General features: G+C 42.5%; 1 protein-coding gene across 7 annotated transcripts in view; it reads right to left on the reverse strand.

Moving 5' to 3' along the window:
• The window catches only part of LOC139273333 (KH domain-containing RNA-binding protein QKI), a 635,187-nt gene that overhangs the window by 25,835 nt on the left and 586,360 nt on the right, over positions 1–22,992 (reverse strand). For all 7 annotated transcript variants that reach the window (XM_070890149.1, XM_070890146.1, XM_070890148.1 and 4 more), the window contains exon 5: positions 872–959. In XM_070890149.1, the coding sequence (XP_070746250.1) occupies positions 872–959 (88 nt within the window). The remainder of the gene's footprint in view (positions 1–871; positions 960–22,992) is intronic.

Below are 22,992 nucleotides of genomic sequence, written 5' to 3' on the forward strand. Positions count from 1 at the left end.
GAGATGTCCTTCTGTTTTTGGTCAGTCTTTGAGCTTGTGCCAGTCTTGGAGTGGACGACACCTATGCACTCTTATCCTTGATATTTAACGTCATTCACAAGAGAATTAATGACCCCAGATTGACAGACACGATCTCCCATTAGCAAGGAATTTCTTTGACCAATAAATGCAACAGTGAGCCTTTTTCTTCAACAATCAGGCCAAAAACAACAAGTGAATTCCTGCTGAATATAACAGAAATTTTCATTAGTAGGAAAGTTACACAATAATTGTTTAGAATGAGCAAATGCAAGATTTCTTTTTTTGTGACAGCCCAGGCAGAAACACAGGTACAGACAGTACCAGAAGGAGCTTTGTGTTACTTCATGCTGTCCACAGGATAAATGCAATAATCTCTGCTCGTTCGTTTCATGAGTGCACAATGCTCCATCAAACTGTCAAACAGTAACTATGCATTTCTCACTGTCAGCAGCCAACTATTCCTTAGAATCCAATTTGCCAGTTATTTACTCATTTCAAGGAACAAATTATATTTTGTGGGCTGGTCAATCACAGCTTCATTTTGCGTCGAGATTTCAACACTTTTTGGAGCCTTCCCGGGAAGGGGGGGAGGGCACTGCACATTTTGTATCCAAATTGAGAAGTTTATTTCACCTTACGAAAATCTGCCCTTTGCTTACATTGGTGGGTTTTAGCTTCTGGAAGAGTGAAGCTGTTGCAATATATTTAACTCTTAGTAGGTACCCCTCTCCCCAGGTGCTCAATATAGAAAGCATTTGTCCCAAAGGTTTTGCTGGATTGTCTGAAAGAGGAACATTATATAAGTTGTGCGGTGCTCAAAGTAGGTTCGAGAAGACCATCGTATCCTTACGTGATTTGATGTTGGCATCTCTATAAGTGCCGTTCAGTATCGCTAATTCCATCAGCTGCATCTTCTTAAGGTTATCCTCTCCCTCTGCCTGAAAAACACAATGGAAAAAAAGTCTCATCATTTATACCCAGTGACGGCCCATATTGAAGGCTTTCAGATCAATGAAGCCCAGATGTGTAAATGGTTTACAAATCCATGAGTGACAGAACCTCGCTCCTAAAGATCATTGCATTTTATTCTTTTTTTCAGTCACCATGGTAAAATTGAGAAGTTATAACTGTCATCCAAAGTTCCGTCTTCTGGATGAGACATTAAACCGAGGATCTGACTGCCCTCTCAACTGGACGTAAAAGATCCCATCGCATTATTTCGAAGACGAGTGAAGGAGTACTCCCCAGTATTCTGACCGATATTTGCTCCTTAACCAACATTACGAAAACCAATTATCTCAATTCGGTCAGGAAGAGTCAGCATGGATTTATGAAGGGGAAGTCACGTTTGACAAATTTGCTGGAGTTCTTTGAGGATGTAATGAACAGGGTGGATAAAGGGGAACCAGTGGATGTGGTGTATTTGGACTTCCAGAAGGCATTTGACCACATAAAAGGTTACTGCACAAGATAAAAGTTCACGGGGTTGGGGGTACTATATTAGCATGGAGAGAGGATTGGCTAACTAACAGAGAATAGAGAGTCGGGATAAATGGTGCATTCTCTGGTTGGCAACCCGTAACTAGTGGGGAGCCACAGGGATCTCAACTATTTACAATCTATATTAACGACTTAAGAACATAAGAATTAGGAACAGGAGTAGGCCATCTAGCCCCTCGAGCCTGCTCCGCCATTCAATAAGATCATGGCTGATCTGGTCGTGGACTCAGCTCCACTTACCCGCCCTCTCCCCGTAACCCTTAATTCCCTTATTGCTTAAAAATCTATCTATCTTTGACTTGAAAACATTCAATGAGCTAGCCTCAACTGCTTCCTTGGGCAGAGAATTCCACAGATTCACAACCCTCTGGGAGAAGAAATTCTTTCTCAACTCGGTTTTAAATTGGCTCCTCCGTATTTTGAGGCTGTGCCCCCGAGTTCCAGTCTCCCCCACCAATGGAAACAACCTCTCTGCCTCTATCTTGTCTATACCTTTCATGATTTTAAATGTTTCTATAAGATCACCCCTCATCCTTCTGAATTCCAAGGAGTAAAGACCCAGTCTACTCAATCTATCATCATCAGCCTAGTGAATCGTCTCTGTACCCCTTCCAAAGCTAGTATATCCTTCCTTAAGTAAGGTGACCAAAACTGCACGCAGTACTCCAGGTGCGGCCTTACCAATACCTTATACAGTTGCAGCAACATCTCCCTGCTTTTGTACTCCATCCCTTTCGCAATGAAGGCCAACATTCCATTTGCCTTCCTGATTACCTGCTGCACCTGCAAACTAACCTTTTGGGATTCATGCACAAGGACCCCCAGGTCCCTCTGCACCACAGCATGTTGTAATTTCTCCCCATTCAAATAATATTCCCTTTTACTGTTTTTTTTCCCAAGGTGGATGACCTCACACTTTCCGACATTGTATTCCATCTGCCAAACCTTAGCCCATTCGCTTAACCTATCCAAATCTCCTTGCAGCCTCTCTGAGTCCTCTACACAACCCGCTTTCCCACTAATCTTAGTGTCATCTGCAAATTTTGTTGCACTACACTCTGTCCCCTCCTCGAGGTCATCTATGTATATTGTAAACAGTTGTGGTCCCAGCACTGATCCCTGTGGCACACCACTAACCACTGATTTCCAACCGGAAAAGGACCCATTTATCCCGACTCTCTGCTTTCTGTTCGCCAGCCAATTCTCGATCCATGCTAATATATTTCCTCTGACTCTGCGTACCTTTATCTTCTGCAGTAACCTTTTGTGTGGCACCTTATCGAATGCCTTTTGGAAATCTAAATACACCACATCCGTCGGTACACCTCTATCCACCATGCTCGTTATATCCTCAAAGAATTTCAGTAAATTAGTTAAACATGATTTCCCTTTCATGAATCCATGCTGCGTCTGCTTGATTGCACTATTCCTATCCAGATGTCCCGCTATTTCTTCCTTAATGATAGTTTCAAGCATTTTCCCCACTACAGATGTTAAACTAACCGGCCTATAGTTACCTGCCTTTTGCCTGCCCCCTTTTTTAAACAGAAGCGTTACATTAGCTGCTCTCCAATCCGCTGGTACCTCCCCAGAGTCCAGAGAATTTTGGTAGATTATAACGAATGCATCTGCTATAACTTCCGCCATCTCTTTTAATACCCTGGGATGCATTTCATCAGGACCAGGGGACTTGTCTACCTTCAGTCCCATTAGTCTGTCCAGCACTACCTCCTTAGTGATAGTGATCATCTCAAGGTCCTCCCTTCCCACATTCCCGTGACCAGCAATTTTTGGCATGGTTTTTGTGTCTTCCACTGTGAAGACGGAAGCAAAATAATTGTTTAAGGTCTCAGCCATTTCCACATTTCCCATTATTAAATCCCCCTTTTCATCTTCTAAGGGACCAACATTTACTTTAGTCACTCTTTTCCGTTTTATATATCTGTAAAAGCTTTTACTATCTGTTTTTATGTTTTGCGCAAGTTTACTTTCGTAATCTATCTTCCCTTTCTTTATTGCTTTTTTAGTCATTCTTTGCTGTTGCTTAAAATCTTCCCAATCCTCTAGTTTCCCACTAACCTTGGCCACCTTATACGCATTGGTCTTTGATTTGATACTTTCCTTTATTTCCTTGGTTATCCACGGCTGGTTATCTCTTCTCTTGCCACCCTTCTTTTTCACTGGAATATATTTTTGTTGCGCATTATGAAAGAGCTCCTTAAAAGTCCTCCACTGTTCCTCAATTGTGCCACCGTTTAGTCCTGGTTTCCAGTCTACTTTAGCCAACTCTGCTCTCATCCCATTGTAGTCCCCTTTGTTTAAGCATAGTACGCTCGTTTCTGACACAACTTCCTCATCCTCAATCTGTATTACAAATTCAACCATATTGTGATGACTCATTCCGAGAGGATCTTTTACGAGGAGATCGTTTATTTTTCCTGTCTCGTTACACAGGACCAGATCCAAAATGGCTTGCTCCCTTGTAGGCTCTGTTACATACTGTTCTAAGAAACAATCCCGTATGCATTCTATGAATTCCTCCTCCAGGCTACCCCCTGCGATTTCATTTGACCAATCGATATGTAGGTTAAAATCCCCCATAACTACTGCCGTTCCTTTTTCACATGCCTCCATTATTCCCTTGATTATTGCCCGCCCCACCATGAAGTTATTATTTGGGGGCCTTTCAACTATGCCGACCAGTGACTTTTTCCCCTTACTATCTCTAATCTCCACCCACAATGATTCAACATTTTGTTCATTGGAGCCAATATCATCCCTCACAACTGCCCTGATATCATCCCTTATTAACAGAGTTACCCCACCTCCCTTCCCTTCCTGCCTATCTTTCCGAATCGTCAGATACCCCTGTACGTTTAATTCCCAGTCCTGGCCACCTTGCAACCATGTCTCTGTAATGGCCACCAAATCATACCCATTTGTAATGATTTGTGCCGTCAACTCATTTACTTTATTTCTAATGCTGCGTGCATTTAGGTAGAGTGTTTTCATCCTCGTTTTTAAACCATGATTTTTAGTTTTTACCCCTCCTGCAGCCCTTTTATATTCAGTGGCCCTTTTTGTTTCTTGCCTTTGGTTTCTCTGCCCTCCACTTTTACTCATCTCTATTCTGTCTTTTGTTTTTGTCTCCTTTTTGTTTCCCTCTGACTCCCTGTATTGGTTCCCATTCCCCTGCCATATTAATTTAACTCCTCACCAACAGCACTAGCAAACACTCCCCCTATGACATTGGTTCCGTTCCTGCCCAAGTGCATACCGTCCGGTTTGTACTGGTCCCACCTCCCCCAGAACCTGTTCCAATGCCCCACGAATTTGAATCCCTCCCTGCTGCACCACTGCTCAAGCCACGTATTCATCTGTGCTATCCGGCGATTCCTACTCTGACTAGCACGTGGCACTGGTAGCAATATCGAGATTACTACTTTTGAGGTCCTACTTTTTAATTTAACTCCTAGCTCCTTAAATTCGTCTCGTAGGACCTTATCCCTTTTTTTACCTATGTCGTTGGTACCAATGTGCACCACGACAACTGGCTGTTCTCCCTCCCTTTTCAGAATGTCCTGCACTCGCTCGGAGACATCCTTGACCCTTGCACCAGGGAGGCAACATACCATCCTGGAGTCTCGATTGCGGCCACAGAAAGGCCTATCTATTCCCCTTATGATTTGGAAGAAGGGACTGAGTATAACGTAGCCAAGTTTGCTGACAATACAAAGATGGGAGGAAAAGCAATGTGTGAGGAGGACACAAAAAATCTGCAAAAGGACATAGACAGGCTAAGTGAGTGGGCAAAAATTCAGCAGATGGAGTATAATGTTGGAAAGTGTGAGATCATGCACTTTGGCAGAAAAAAATCAAAGAGCAAGTTATTATTTAAATAGAGAAAGATTGCAAAGTGCCACAGTACAGCGGGACCTGGGGGTACTTGTGCATGAAACACAAAAGGATAGTATGCAGGTACAGCAAGTGATCAGGTGGCCAATGGTATCTTGGCCTTTATTGCAAAGGGGATGGAGTATGAAAGCAGGGAAGCCTTGCTACAGCTATACAAGGATTTGGTGAGGCCGCACCTGGAATACTGCGTGCAGTTTTGGTTTCCATATTTACAAAAGGATATAGTTGTTTTGGAGGCAGTTCAGAGAAGGTTCATTGGGTTGATTCCGGGGATGAGGGGGTTGACCTCTGAGGAAAGGTTGAGTAGGTTGGGCCTCTACTCATTGGAGTTCAGAAGAATGAGAGGTGATTTTATAGAAATGTATAAGATTATGAGGGGGCTTGACAAGGTGGATGCAGAGAGGATGTTTCCACTGATGGGGGGGACGAGAACTAGAGGGCATGATCTTAGAATAAAGGGCAGCCCATTTAGAACTGAGATGAGGAGAAATTTCTTCTTAGAGGGTTGTGAATCTGTGGAATTCACTGCCTCAGACAGCTGTGGAAGCTGGGACACGAAACAAATTTAAGACAGAAATAGACAGTTTCTGAAACAATAAGGGGATAAGGGGTTATGAGGAGCGGGCGGGGAGGTGGAGCGGAGTCCATGATCAGATCAGCCATGATCTTATTGAATGGCGGAGCAGGCTCGGGGGTGCCGTATGGCCTTCTCCTATTCCTTATGTTCTATCTGGTCATTGCTGTGTGTGGGAGCTTGCTGTGCGTAAATTGGTTACTATTTTTCCCTACATTACAACAGTGAGTACACGTCAAAAGTACTTCATTGGCTGTAAAGGGCTTTGGGACGTCCCGAGGTCATGAAAGGCATTATAGAAATGCAAGTCTTTGTCTTCTTTCTTTTGCAATCCACCTTGTGAAAATCGATCAGTTGCATTGAAGTAAGAAGTTCCCTGATGCCAGTGAGTTATATCTAGTGAGCAACTGAGCTGTGCAGGCTAGGGAAATCCGAGATTCGATTTCCCCAGCCCATGTTGGCTTAGCTGATCTCAGCTAGAGTGCTGGGTGGTGCACTGCAATTGGCCCTTCTGGGCGGGGTGGGGCGGGCTATGCAGCCACCCCCTACTGGAAATACACGATTGTGAATATTGGGAGAGGACACAATTGTGATGGACTCAGTGGTAGCTCAGTCTTAAACAGTCGCATATGAATAAAGGAAACTCAGCAAGGTGCTGGGGAATGCCCACTGTCCACAGAACTAGCAGGAGAGGAACAGAGGGCAGCAATTGATGCAGAAAATTAGTGGGGGAGGGAGAAAAACACTTGAGAAAGGATTTTCAGAAAACTAGTTGGCTGTTGTGAATGACATTAAGATCTGAAGATTCATTTGAATTTTTACATGATACCCCAAAACGGAATTAATTATCTGATGCCCTTGTGAGTTATATCTGAGCTGTACAAGCTACAAGACACATTAGTCTGGCAGAATAATAAATAGCATCCTTTGTGCAAACCCTAGTCTGTACAGGCATTAAACCTTCAACATTCTGAAAGTTTGTAGCTAGTGGGGCAACTTTGGGTCAGTGGCGATGAAAAGTGATAATCCAGCTTTCCAGAAAAAGCACTTTTAACTGAGCAGAATCTAACACTAATGTTAAATCATGTGATTAAAAAATAAGCAAGATTCAAGGTAAGTTTGGCAGTAGGATGGGCCAAAGGAATCCATTTTTACCTATGATAATATTTTATATTGAAGGTAAAGCAATTAAGTTAAAAAAAAATCTTTGTTGACTACTGTCTTTTATGGTACTTTGTTCTCCACCATTTGTTGCTGGGAGGCTGATTGACATGGCCATCTCACAGGGTCTTGTTTCAGGTAGCTGCAAGAGATGCACAAGAGGATTCTGGGGACAACTTTCCTTTGACTTCCCTTGTGTGCAAATTGGGTGCTGCGTTTCCTACATTACAACAGTGACTACATTTCCAAAGTAATTCATTGGCTGCACAGCGCTTTGGCACGTCCTGAGGTTGTGAAAAGCGCTATATAAATGCAAGTTCTTTCTTTCGCAGCTGAGATTCGAAACTTGTTGAAAGAGAAAATCAGACTCTTATTCCATTCATAACAATGCACTTCTAGTCTATAACATGTCCTTCTCTAAAGAAGGGAGAAATTGGGGTCATTTGCGCCTCCCATTAGTGCCCCGGCAAATGACTTTGCGACCGGGCGCGGCACCACTAACAACTCCCGCTAAATTCGGTGGGAGTTTAACGGCGGCACTACGATGTTCGCCCCAATTTCCTGCACCCCGAGATCGTGACGTCATCGCCGTGTGCAGCACCCAGTTAGTGCTCCGGACCCTAAATTGGGTATCTATCCCTGAAGCTGCACCGGGCGATGACAGCGACAGCTTCAGGGGCCGTGAACCAGGTGGCCGGCCGCTACCAGGACGAAAGTTAAAGGGGAGATGGCCGGCTGCTCCGAAAAAAATGTTTGCTTTACTTGTCTGCACCGTTGTCGCTTTGGACGCAGGGTCCGTGCCGTGATCGCTCAGCCCGGCACTCGGTAGGATCCTTTTTATTATGCAGAGTATGCAGCTTTGGCCTTTCCCTTTAATTCAGGAAAGAGCCCCTCCTACGCGTCAGCGCTACACGGTCCAGTACGTAGCACTGCTGAGCCGTGTGCCGCACTCCCAAGCCGTGTGTCCCCCATCACCCCAGAAAGGAAATGGAGCGCTAAACCTTTAGGGTGCGGTAACTCCAATTTATCGTGAGGTGAGACCTCTGCGCCTGCCGCAAAGTCTCATGCCTCGCAAGTGTTACCGCCGCCAAACAGGGTGCACCCGAATTTCTAGGCCTTGGATTTGCTCATCCAAAGGTAAAGTTCCAAATATCTGTTCCTAGTGGCCAATAAGTTAAAGGCTTGAGACTCTCAGCAACTGTTTTGGGTTCTTCTCTTGCTGAGGCAGAACAGCATTGTAACTACTCTTCAATTTCCTCAAAACTGAAGTATTGGCCTAGAAATCCCAGTCGGATGCTTCCCGCAGACGATCGGCTAAAAAAGGGAAAAAAGATGCGCACTTACCAAAACCTGCTGCGGCCACGAGCGATCCCGGTCCTGAGGCCTCCACTCACTGCACGTCACAGCATGTGCACGTCGGGCCGTGCGGAGGGCCGGAGCTGCAGTCACATGGCTCTGGGCAACCAATCCAGGTAAAGTATTTTCTCATTCATAATAATGGGAACTCCATAAGTTGGAGTTTCCATTATTATGAATGATACCACACCCCCCCCCCCTCAAACATCCAAAACACTGATTAAAAAATAGAAAAAAATACACCACATATTTAATATTAATTTAAATTAAAGTTATTTATGTCTTATAAAAAAAATTTCCCCGATTTTTAAGAAAGGTTCTTTTAATTATGGTTTAAAATAAACTTTCCGTAGTGTGGAGGGTTTTTAAACAATAAAACGTTTTTAAAAATTTATTTTATTATGTTTGTGTGTTTTAAAACTCTTACACCTGTAAAAATAGGCTATGCGCTTGCTTTTATCAGGCACAAGAGTTTTCAGGACATTTGCTGGGCAAGATATGGGTAAATACCACAATCTTGCCCTTGCAAATATCCTCGCTCCAGAGATGTGAAGGATGTGTCAAGCTGGAGCTTGACAGATTGGAAAAGCTGGTTTTCAGCACATGCGCATTGTGCGCTCAAAACCGGCTTTTGCGATGCCTTCCCTGGTCTGTACACACTCCGTACGGACCCGGGAGGCCAGGATTTCTGGGCCATTATGTTGTTGCAGCTCTCAAATAAATACCTCTTCACTCATTAAAGTCATGTAAACACTGTTGAACTTTTATTAGAGAGGTTTAACTACGTCTGGTTGGAACAAATTTTGTGCACTGCAAACATGCTAACTGCCAGAAAGCCAACATAATTGTTATTCAAAATCATGAAGAATTTTGATAGAGTAAATAAGGAGAAACAGTTTGTACTGGCAGGTGGTTCGGTCACCAGAGGACACAGATTTAAGGTAACTGGCAAAAGAAGCAGTGGGGAGATGAGGAGAATTTGTTTTAATGCAGTGGGTTGTGATGATCTAGAATGCACGGCCTGAAAGGGTGGTGGAAGCACATTCAATAGTAACTTTCAAAAAGGAATTTGATACATATTTAAAAAGGTAAAATTAGCAGGGCTATGGAGAAAGAGCAGTGGAGTGGGACTAATTGGAGAGCTTTTTCAAAGAGCTGGCACATGCACAGTGGGCCGAAGGGCCTCCTTCCATGCTGCACGATTCTATAATTAGACCACTGGCTGCTTTGTCATTTAATAAAGTGGTCTACACATACCATTATGATAGTAAAGATCAATTCAATACTGCTTGAGATTGATTTTATTGGGAATGAAGACAATATATTTAAAAACCACAGTTCCTACTCTCCTTAATCAGAAAAGGTGACTATAACATATGCTTGCCGCACCTGGTGCCTGCAGCCCTGTAAGAAGCACCAACAAATTCAGGAAGTGAACACTTTTTCTCTGTGCTACTGGATGGGGTGGGGGGAGAGAAGAGAAGAGGAAGGAGCGCTGTGCATGCACAAACAGCGTGCCTCTACAACAAGACTCTGGAAATCTCCTGATGCACACATGCGCAAGACCACCCATATTCAGTTACATTCAGCACAGAATTGGTCACAACGTTAGTGTAGTGTTCTGCAACTTAAAGGGACATATTGCTAGATTACAAAGGCTCAGTGTCAGCCTGCTATGAAAACTTGACTTGCCATACCACACCAGCCGCTGAAGTAAGGTTGCATTGCAATAACGGGGCTCTAAATGGTTCAGTGCCATTTTTTAGATTTTCGTCAATTTATTTTGTAATTTAAATCAAGATGTTTAAAAAAATTATAGACAGAGCCAATCCAACTGCTAAAGCAATTAAAAACAGAAAATACTGGACATCTCAACAGGTCAGACAGTATCTGTGGAGAGAGGAACAGAGTTAACGTTTCAGGTCGATGACCCTTCGTCAGAACCAGGTCACTGACCCGAAATGTTAACTCTGTTTCTCTCCACAGATGCTGCCTGATCCACTGAGATTTCCAACATTTTCGGTTTTCATTTCAGATTCCAGCATCCGCAGTATTTTGTTTTTATACGAAAGCAATTATTTCATTGTGTTGCAAATCATGCCATTTTGTCTTCATTGAATAAAAACATGGTAAATGGTCTTGCAAGACATTACTGAATAATAGACGCTCACCCATTAGGAAAGGGGGGGAAAATTGAAGATTGATTAAAATGCAGTCAGTTACATATTATAGGGGAAGTACAAAACCATTTTCATGGTAAATTGTATTCAAAGCACATCTTGCCATTAACAACAACTTAAAAATATAGACCCTGAATTCGTAGCCTCCAAAGGCACGTACGAGGGGGCCCCACAAGTTCCAGGTTTAGGTATGTGAAGCGCATGCGCCTAAACCCGGAACGTGCAATCTGTCAAGAACCCCATTGACAGATCGCACGCATCCAATGGTAAAGGGCCTCCGCGGGCGGAGTGTTGGGGCTATTTGCCCAACTTCTGCCCAGCGAATGTCCTTGAAATTCTTACGACTGGAAAAAAAAAAGCAGGCAGCTTTTAGCAGCGTAAGACTTTTAAAGGACAGAAAAATATATTTTTTTCAATAATTTAAACATTTAAATAAGGTAAGTTTATTTTTAGACCCATTAAAATATGTAAATTTATTTTTCAAAAAATGTAATTTTTGTTTTAAGTAATTAATTAAATTCCATGTGTGATTTTTTTTTAAAAACATTATTTTAAGTGCTTGCGTGTTTTTGGGGTACTCCCATTCATATTTATGGTGAGTTCCTTATGTACGGATCTCACCATAAGTATGAATGGGGATCCATGCTTTGATTGGTTGGGCCGGCCCATGTCATCCTAGGAACACGTATGAAGAGCTTACATGCCTGGGATACATGGGCCTCTATGCAGGCCTTCGCGTAGAGACCCAGGGTCGCAAGTCTCCGAACCTCCGGGATCACCAGGTAAATTCGTAGAAATCTTTCATGTCGAAGGCATCCGCCCTCAGGAAGCCTCCGACTGCAATTTCTGGGCCATAATTTGGACAACAGCAAAAATACTTCATCCACCTTGTCCTCTGCAGATTCAAAGCACTTCCCACTTAAAATTGTAGCGTCGAACCACTTATGCTGTAGGATCACCATAAGTCCTGGCCAGTTAAACCACTAACTAGAGATATATATAAATCGACACCTGAACTAACTCCTTAGCATGGATAGACGATTGACTGACAAACAGAAATAGAGAGTCGGGATAAATGGTTCATTCTCTGGTTGGCAATCAGTAACTAGTGGGGTGCCGCAGGGATCAGTGCTGGGACCCCAACTATTTACAATCTATATTAACGACTTGGAAGAGGGGACTGAGTGTAACATAGCCAAGTTTGCTGACGATACAAAGATGGGAGGAAGAGCAATGTGTGAGGAGGACATAAAGAGGCTGCAGGAGGACATAGACAGGCTAAGTGAGTGGGCAAGAATTTGGCAGATGGAGTACAATGTTGGAAAGTGTGAGGTCATGCACTTTGGCAGAAAAAAATCAAAGAGCAAGTTATTATTTAAATGGAGAAAGATTGCAAAGTGCCACAGTACAGCGGGACCTGGAGGTACATGTGCATGAAACACAAAAGGATAGTGTGCAGGTACAGCAAGTGATCAGGAAGGCCAATGGAATCTTGGCCTTTATTGCAAAGGGGATGGAATATAAAAGCAGGGAAGTCTTGTTACAGCTGTACAGAGTATTGGTGAGGCCACACCTGGAATACTGCATGCAATTTTGGTTTCCATATTTATAAAAGAATATACTTGCTGTGGAGACAGTTCAGAGAAGGTTAACTAGGTTGATCCTGGGGATGAGTGGGTTGACTTATGAGGAAAGGTTGAGAAGGTTGGGCCTCTACTCATTGGAATTCAGAAGAATGAGAGGTGATCTTATAAAAACGTATAAGATTATGAGGGGACTTAACAAGGTGGAGGCAGAGAGGTTGTTTCCACTGGTGGGGGAGACGAGAACTAGAGGGCATGATCTTAAAATAAAGGGCCGCCCATTTAGAACTGAGATGAGGAGAAATTTCTTCTCTGAGGGTTGTGAATCTATGGAATTCGCTGCCTCAGAGAGCTGTGGAAGCTGGGACATGAAATAAATTTGACAGAAATAGACAGTTTCTTAAACGATAAGGGAATAAGGGGTTCTGGGGAGCAGGCAGGAAAGTGGAGCTGAGTCCATGATCAGATCAGCCATGATTTTATTGAATGGCGGAGCAGGCTCGAGGGACCTTATGGCTACTCCTGTTCCTATTTCTTATGTTCTTAGGTTTCCAAATTTCTCCCGATTGAATAAAAGGTAAAGTCTAACCAGCCCAGAAAACAGCTGCAACTCAAAAATAAACCGAATACTCCAGCATTGAGCTGGATTATGAGCTAGCATTCCAGTTAGTCAGGCTCCTGAACTTATATATTACTGAACTTACTAACAGCTACATCTTGAACAATTTCAGACGGTGCTTCCAGGGCGACGGGATTATATCATCATCATCATAGGCAGTCCCTCGAAGCGAGGATGACTTGGTTCCACACAAAAAGGGATGAGTTCACAGGTGTTTCAATGAAGGACCTAATATTCCAGATCCCGAACTACATCCTGAAGGGTGGAAGATGCCTGTGCTTAGATTTTTTTAATGTGTGGTGGCCGTTGCACACCAGCCACCACATGGGCTTGACAGAGCTAGGTCTTGGTCCAGTGGCAAGGATTACCCAATTAACTGGAGACCAGCTCTGCTGCACAGACCGAGCGTGCACACATATCGCAATGTGGGCTGGCCCATGCTGCTCCTGGGCCCTCGCCTCTCCTGGGCCCCGACCACTTCCCTCAACAGACTCTTGCCGCTCCTTCGCCCCTCCTGCTGTGCCTGCCCACACTGCAATCAGTGACCTGGCTTTGCAGCCATCGCCCTCCTGCAGCAACACGCGCTGTTCCTGCAGTGGTATGCCGCCGCACGCTGCTCCCTCCAATGGCCCCGGCCTGCTGATGGTCTTGCAGGCTGGGACCGCGCCGATTTCCGGGCCGGGCTGCCGCACGCTGCTCCCTCCAATGGCCCCGATCTGCTGATGGATATATATATATATATATATATATATATAGTAACAGTGCCTCTGTTTTCACAAAACTGCCACTGGGGAGTTTGCTAACAGCTCATGCTTTTTTTTAAACTAAGGATTTCATTTAATTTTCACTATGCTCTTTGCATCTTACACACATTTGGATTTCTTTTTTCACAAGTTTTCTTCAAATATGAGGGAAAAAATTCTGTAAGAATTAAGATTCTCTTGATCACCAAGGTCGATTAGTTTGAAGTGGTGCGTGACGAGTAGGAATTGCACAGGAAAAGTTGGCCAAAGTATCACATCTCAGTTCTGGACTCTCTTGGGAATATATGCAATATACAAACAATGGGAACAAAGATAAAAGAAAATTATATTAAAGAGCTGGCTCAACGACAAGCTCATATTACTTATTCTTTTCTCAAAACGTTGTACAATGAAACAATGTTCTTATGTTGGGTGGCTTTTTAAATTATGTTTTGGGGTTTCCAGCTTTTGAAGTGCTTTGATTTGTCCACACCATTAAATATCTGCTAGCTTTTATTTGAGAGGGGAGAAAGAGGGGACAGTGTCAGACTCCACATGCTTTGGCCATCGAAAACCCTAGCAAGTCCCATGCCACTCCTGAACAGAAAGAAATCCTCTTGGAAGCAATGGCCCCAAGTTTCCGGCCGCGCCGAAAACAGCGCAGCCCCGAGCTGCACGCCTGTTCTTCGCGCCTAAAAGTACGCATGAAAAAAACTGCGACATTCTCCGGCTCCTCGGAGCTCGATCTCTGCTTGGCGCGGCGCGCTCTTCACAGCAAGGGGCAGAGCCAAACACTTGCACCGATTGGCACGCGCAGTGTCAAACAAACATTGGCACTCGGCCATTTTTAAAGGGACTGGAGAAAAAGTGAAGATTTGTCTCTTGGACCCCTGGAAAGGTTTGTAATTTAATTTTTGTGATATTTTTGTGTGTGAGGGAGTGCTATTAGCAGCACTGTTGAATAAATCACCTGCTGAAATCAGTGAGTTCAGCTTTTCACTGCTAAACTTGCAGAACTTGGTGCATGCAAATTAAGGACTGTGTGTCTTGAGAAATAAGAGTGCCAATTCAACTTTGCAATGGATCAACATCCACCGAGAACAAAGAATTTCTTGCATGAGGAAGTAGAGATATTAGTCAACGTAATTGAGCAGAGATGGCAGGAGCTAGATACCAGCAACAGAGGTCGCATAAAAGTGCCACCAAAAGAAATGAAGAAACGGTGGAACCAAGTTGCAGAAGATTACTGCGCCGTGGTGCATACCATGAGATCTGGAAGCCAGTGTAAAAAGAAATGGCACGACCTTGGTCAAGTAGTTAGTGTAAGTAATATTTCCCATTTTTAATTTAATCGTAATTGTAACCTGGCTATCTGTATGTCCCACTTTGCGTCCCACCGTCCATGCCCGCGCCTCCCAGTGTAGTGGTGCCACGAGGCAGACCCAGGCAGAGGAGAAGGAGATTGGAGACACGCTCTCCTGAGATGCAGCGTGCAACAGATGCGACTCAGGTTGTGGCATTGGGTATGGAGACCGATGAGCTTACCCGATCACTCATCGGTGGCGTCAGTGCAGTGGGTGAAGAGTTGATGGTCCTGACGGGAGAAATAGCAGTAATGACACGGGAACTTAGGGAGGGAATGTCCGAGGGAGTGCAATCGATGGCACAGGCCGTCAGGGAGGGCATGCAAATGATGGCACAGGCCATCAGGGAGGGCATGCAAGTGTCGGCACAGGCTGCCAGGGAGGGCCTGGTTGAGGTAGCTGCTGCAATAAGGGCACACAAGCCCAGTCAATCAAATGACACCCCCATGAGGAAGTGAACATTCACTGAGATATGATGAATCCTGGTTACAGCCTTTCTTTGCTGCTTTTGTTCTTGTTCTTGATGTAGCTGTAGTAGCGTTTTTCAAATTGAAATTGTTTTGTAAGATTTGTAACTTTACAACATATAAGTGATCTCAGGGTTTTCAAGTGATCTTATAGTGTAAATGCGCTCACATTTTTTTGTACCTTATTTAATTTTGCACCTAAAAAGTGATCCTGAAGTTTAACTGTTCTTCAGAGTGTAAGATTTTTCACAGTGAAACTGTTTTGTAAATTTTGTAACTTTACAAGTTTTTAAGTGATCTTCAAGAGTTATATTAAAAAGTATAGTTTGATACAAATATTTTATCACAGTAACGTTAACTTTTCAATAAAATAATTTTTCATTAAAACTGTTTCATGTTCCATTAACACAACACAACGTAGGAACAACTGCAAAGAATAAACATGTCCATGCGCAAAAGTGGTCGCAGAGCCCTCGGGCATCAGTAGTTGAAGCGTTCACGGATGAGCTGCTGGCGCAAGGCTCGAGCAATCGTTAAAGGGGCACGATGGACGGCCCTCCTCCAACCTCGTGCACCGGCATCAGGCACTTGCATGCTTTCCTGATCATCGTTATCATCCACATCCTGCTCTTCTGTAATACTATCATCATGCACTGGACCCTCACGTAGGTCTTCTGGTTCCACTACCAGCTCCTGCTGCCTCATGATGGCTAAGTTATGAAGCATGCAGCACACAACAGTGAAGTGACCGACAATCTGAGGAGAGTATAGCAACTGTCCTCCGGAATGGTCCAGGCATCGGAATCACTATTTCAATATGCCAATGGTCCTCTCAAAAAAAATTCTGTTCCAAAGTGAAACTGTTCTAACTGACTAGATTAACTGACTGGAGCAAACTAAATGCCGAGAATTCAAATTTCTAAGTTACTCCGTTCTAAACCAGTTGCTCCAAAAAAACAGGAGCAACTCAGGCCGAAACTTGGCCCCAATGTTCCTACGTCTGAAAGATTGAACGGGCTGAGGCTCTTTTCCTGACAAAAGAGAAGTCTGAGGGTGACCTGATAGAGGTCTTTAAGATTATGAAAGGGTTTGATATGTTAGATGCAGAGAAGATATTTCCACTTCTGGGCGGAGACCAAATTAGCAGGGCTATGTAGTAGCCACTAATAAATCCAATAGGGAATTTAAGAGAAACTTCATCACTCAGAGAGTGGTTACAATGAGGAACTCATTACCACAAGGAGTAGTTGAGGCGAAAAGCACAAATGCATTTAAGTGGGAGCTAGATAAGCACATGAGAGAGAAATAAATAGAAGGATATGCTGTTAGGATTAGATGAAGAGGGGTGGGAGGAGGCTCGTGTAGAGCATAAACACTAGTAGTTGGGCCGAATGACCCGTTTCTGTGTTGTGCATTCTATGTAAATCTATGTCTGGACACAACTCTACACTTTGACTGCGTTAAAGTTAAATGGTCTACTAGAAGGCTTCGAGAAATAGATACATGCATCACTGCAACAATGGTTCCATGCAAAATTCCATCAATAACCAAAGTGAACCCAAAGGAACCTTCAGCAAGGACCGGGAATTTTAAAAAGTTACAAGCGAGGCTGGCAGTGTGTTATGATTGTACACTTAACGTCACTTTAGTGACTCTAGTGAAATTATTCCAGAACTATTTCAAACAAATTATTTTTGATTGCAATGATTTAGTCAGAGTTGTACATTAACAGGTTGATTGAACTAAATATCATGAGCAAACTCCAGCTTTTTCCCCCATAACCCTGCAAATTAGTTCACTTCAAGTACATATCCAATTGCCTTTTGAAAGTTCCTCTGGAATACGATTCTACCACTCTTTCAGGTAGTGCGTTCCAGATCACAACTCTGTGTGAAATAATTTCTCCTCATTTCCCCTCGAGTTCTTTAGCCAATTATTTTAAATCTATGACCTCTGGTCATCAACCCACTAGCCAAAGGAAACATTTTCTCCCTACTTGCTCTATCAAAACCCCATAATTTTAAATAACTATTAGGTCTTGCTTTATCTTTCTCTGCTCCAAGGAGAACAATCCCAGCTTCTCTACTCTTTCCACATAACTGAAGTCCCACATCCCTGGTGTCAACCTGGTATTGTAAAAAGTGGTACTAACAATCAATATTCTGAAAACAGTCTGGTCACTTGAGTAGGGGATCAGTGGAGGTTCTGTTCTAGTTCATCTTTGACGTCACTCATTCAAGCCAACTGGTTACCGAGAGTCCAATTATAGTTCAGTGACAACTTTAAAAACAATCAAATGAAACGATGTTCTGATGCAATCTTTTCCAGTTCGTCAGACTTTGGAGATTTTAACCTAGCATTTATAGATTATATGGTACCACCTGTAAAATATTATCCAAAAACACAGCTTATGGCAATTAATATCTGATGAATCTCATAACATCTTCATGGATCATGGCTGGCCCTGATATTTGCAACTATATGTTAAAGATTGACTCACTTTTTGGGATGATGTTTTAAAAAAATGATGATTTTTTTTTAAACCATGGGAAAGCAAGAAAACATTGCATTTATCTCAAACTCCAGAAGAGTGGCTGTGTGCAGAGTTGGGAGAATCTGTTAAAAAGAGTGGCGATGGGAATTTGGTAAGAGTGAAAATCTGGTGCAGGAGGAGGAAGAGGTCCATGATCAATGTATTTCCAGCCTAATGAGGAAGGAAGCAGAGCTAGATCGAGTTCTAGGGAATGAAGTAGGCCAAGTGAAGCATGTTTCAATGGGGGAGCAATTGGCAAACAATGGTCATATCAGGTTTAGCATAGCTATGGAAAAGGACAAGGAACAATCAAGTGTAAAAATACTTAACTGGAGGAAGGCTAACTTTAGAGAGTTGAAAAGGGATCTGGATCAGGTGGATTGGAATCAAAAATTGGTAGGCAAAACAGTAATTGAGGAGATAGTTCAGGTATAGGATAGACACATTCCCACGAGGGGGAAAGCTAGAACTCCTTGGATGACAAAAGATATAGAGATTAAATTGGTACAGCAAGAGGAGGCTTATGATAAATTTAAAGTTCATAACACAGCAGAGAATCAAGCTGCATTAGGATAGTACAAAGGAAATCTAAAAAAGGGAATGAGGGGCAAAGAGAGAGCATGAGAATGGATTAGCAGCTAACATAAAAGCGAACTCAAGTGTCTTTTTATAAACATAAATAGTAAAAAGGAAGGGTGGGGTCGATTAGGGACCGACAAGATGATGTTCTTGTGGAGGTAGAGGGCATGGCTGAGGTACTAAATATGAGTATTTCGCATCGGTCTTCATGAGAAAAGAGGATGTTGCCAATGTAGTAGAGGAGGAAGTAGTAGTGATATTGGATAGGATAAAAATTGATAGAGGAGTGTGTCAGTCCTCAAAGTAGAAAATCCACTTGGTCTGGATGGAATGCATCCTAAGTCACTGAGGGAATGGTGGAAGTTGCAGTGGCTCTTGAATATGGGAATGGTGCTAGAGGACTGGAGGATTACAAATTTTACACCCCTGTTTAAAAAAAGGAGAAAGGAATAAACACAGCGATGACAGGCCAGTCACCTTAATGTCTGTGCTATATCATCTATGATTTGATTTCAGGCTCAATTCATAATCTGTGCTGAATTAGCTGGCCTTAGCCAGGGCAGTATAAGTATTAAAATTGATGCATGGACTTGAAGGAGGATGGGTGGACAAAAACAATCAAGGTTTCTCCCTAACCAGTGACTCCTACAAGAAAGTGCATGTGTATGGATGTCAGTTGAGGAAGGGTAGGGATCAGCTGTGATATATTTGGAAGCTGAGATTTCTAAGCAGCTCACATAACCCCTTGTACCTGAAGAATGGCTGCTTGAGTGAAAGAAGAGAGGACTTTGGAAAACAACATGAAGTGATGTTTGCCAAACAGACTATGGCAGCATGAATCCCATCACTTATGCATGACACTAAAGAGATGAAAATGAAAATTATTTTTCATCCTGGAAGAGAAAAGTCACTAAATATTTTACATTTGAGGAATCCGACAGTTTCATAGTCACTTCTTACTGATCGCAGCTTTTATTTCCAGATTTAAAAAAATGAATTTAAAAAACTGAAATCAAATTCTCAAACTGCCAATGTGGGACTTGAACTTGTGTTTTACTGGATTATTAGTTCAGTTCTCTGGAATACTAGTCCAATAACATAACCATTACACTACCATACCCATACGGCAATGTACAGTTTCAGGGATACAACAATTTAAGTTTTTCTTATGAATCATTAACAATAAGCATACAAATATCATATTATGTTAGTTTTTATATGGTCAAAAATATGAAAGGATGAGAAGATTACCAGTTGCTTCAATACTAAATATATTAGACAATGCAATCACATGCACTTGCCTCTCCAATTGCTAGTAATATAAATACTTGGGGAATGCAAAAACAGAGAAAGAAAACCTTTCCCAATTTCAGGAAAAACTCTGGAGGAATTTTTCCCCAAATCCTTAAGACAATGAAGCAAGCTTGTGCTTACCCGTTACACATCACTCGACATACTTAACCCAATCCCAATATGTCCTTAGGAACATAGGGGTCTTGCTTTAGATATTCTCTTGGGTACAGCAGTGCTGGTCACTCCAGCAAGCGGTACGAGTGCCTTATGTTTTGGGTGTTCCTCCTCTATTCAACATCTAATTATAAGTTTGTGTAATCAAGAGGTGCAACAATCGGACTGGACCCCCTTGTGATCTGAACTGGAAATTCATGTCTTTAGCATGTGAAGGCATACACTGAGTGAGACTTGGCCAGATACAAGTTGTTAAGCTACTTACTTCACAGCAAGTGAACGTATAGAGCCCCAGTCGTGATCAAATTCACTTATTTCAAGCAGTACAACTTGCCCATGTAATAATACAAAATAATGAACATGTCACACTTCCCCTCATCAGTATGTCACCTTCCTTACATTCATGCAAATAATTCTTAACTACTCGCTCCCGCATTCTGACCTTCTTGTGGTCTTTTCTCAGCAAAAGTACCTTACATCTGTCTGTTTCAAAAACATGACTAACTGTTTGTGTTTTGGTCTCTTGGCTTTTATTTTTTGTTCAAAGCCAGAAAGGGATCAGAGACTATTCACCACAATAGGTAGGTGGTGTTTTTTTGATTGCGGTAACAAGATATTGAATTGCTTATTATTTACATAGGGAAACAGCAGCAACACTAGCTCATTGGCATCCTAAAAGTACCTATTGCCTTGGATCTTTTTTTAAACCTGCATGAATAGACTATGTTTCAGAATGCAATCGTTCAAAAGGTAACTCTTTATTCCACCAAAAACTTTGTAGAAAAACACAGTCAATAGATCCTGAAACTGTTCACCATCCATTGAATCAGCCCTAAAGGTGACAAACTGCCTATCCTATTTCAGGCCTCACTAAAAAGTGAAATAGAACTTCAGGAGCGGAACTGGTCCATCAACTGTGATTCATTGATATTTCAGGGCTAACTACTGCTACAATGCAGACATTAACCATAGGGCAGGTGTCAATCGATGATTGATGATTTACATGCTTAAATTTAAGCTGTGTAGGATGAAGTCTCAGTCATTAAGCTTTTCAACCTCAATTAGCTGAATAACTTTACCGAGTATCAGTGACTACTCAACAAAAAGGATCGAAATTCACTACCTGGCCCAGGAGATGGCACTGTTTATTGTACAAAGCACGATCCATCCCTATGACAGGTGATTATCTCATCTCCACTAGCATCACTATGCTGCATCACTCGCCGGCTTAAATCTGATGGCATATTGAATATCGTGTCAAAAGTGCCTGCCTCTTTCTTTCAGCTGTCAACTTCAAAGGTATATCGAGGACGCTGTGCATACCCACACAGGCTGTTCTATCGACTTGTACATTCACTGATGTCACAGGCCCCAATTTCTCATCCTCTATCAGCTTGCAGCAAGAGAAACCGAAGCCATTAAGGAAGCCACTGAATTTTCATTTTTATGAGTTCTTCTCTCCTCCACCGCAGCTGACAGCTGATCAAACCAAGCAAGCTGATGCAATCTATCTTCCCTCCAGGCAATCCTGCAGGCACCCTGTTACAACAGAGAAAGGTTGTGCGAGGTGTTACACATGAAAGGGTGCATCACCTGCATACCATGTCAAACAAAGCTTGGCTATTTATATTTTAGGGATCTATTTAAGTCAACAATAAGGTCACTTAAAGTTAAATTTACATTTGTCGCTCCCAATTGTGTCCAGTCCAGCATTAAAATTCATCTCTGCTCTCTTCAGTGTTTTTAGAGTCCTCAAGCTCCTGCTTAGAGAGTCTGACTAGTAAAAGCTGAAGTAACATCCAAATAATGTGTGCATTTTGTTTTAGTCAAATCTTTCATTTCTTTCTGTCCTTAGGTTCCCCACTTATGAAATTCCCCAGTGCATAGGCTCTGCCAATACTGTCTAAACTAGCCACTGTGGGGATACACAACAGCAACTTGGGGAGGGGAACCAACTTGGACTTTCCTGTATTCCCGTATGTGGACTTCACCCAGCACCACACCCCTCCCCTCTATGAAATCCACACTGGGATCTTACTGCACATAGAATTATTTCTGTAGTTGTCACTGAACTATTAATTTCAGAAAGTTTGTGTCTTTAAGTACTGTAGCAAAAGGAGTGTTGGTGATGATTCCCTTGTCACCCTGACTTTGTATTCAAGAGTAACACAAGGCAGTAAACGTAACCAGAAATGTAAATTCAATAATCTTACTAAATAACTAAGTTACAGCACTAAAATTGTTTGCATGTTTCTTTAGAGATACTGTTTGCGCCGAGCAAAAAGAAGGCATCTGTCTCACTAAATTGTCATTTCCCACAATACAACAGAAACTACACTTCAGAAAAAGTATTTTATTGGCTGTAAAGTGCTTTGGGATATCCGGTGGTCCTGAAAGACACTATATAAATGCAAGTCTTTCTTTCATTAAAAAAATCTCTCAACATTTATGGCAAAACAATTTCCTATACAACCCTCACCTATTTCAAATTGTTTTTTAAATCCTGACAGTAATTTTTCAAAATACCTATCAATTTTACAATCAATAATAAAATGCAATTTGAAATCAAAATGCTGTAGTGAAAACGTGAAACCTTAAAAGGAGTTTGCAAAAGGATTATAAGCTACTGAAACACAAAGTAAATGCAGTAGAGCCATACTACTATATACTGGAGTTGAACATTTACTCTGGCATTTAAGGCTCGAAGTGTCTCATATATTCTTGCTGATGAGATAAAAATGGAGGTGTGATACAAAACTGAGAGCTTAGATATAGCAGGCACGTGGGTGAAGGGAGACAATACGCCCACAATGCTACTATGTGGCATGCACTGTTAAAGGGACAATGTCCCAGTGGGCTTTGTCCCACTTGGACGGCAGTCTATTTCATTGACACGCGGAAGCTGAAAGAATGACGAATCTGCAATTTGT

This window comes from Pristiophorus japonicus, chromosome 9 (assembly GCF_044704955.1).
Source record: "Pristiophorus japonicus isolate sPriJap1 chromosome 9, sPriJap1.hap1, whole genome shotgun sequence".
Lineage (NCBI taxonomy): Eukaryota > Metazoa > Chordata > Chondrichthyes > Pristiophoridae > Pristiophorus > Pristiophorus japonicus.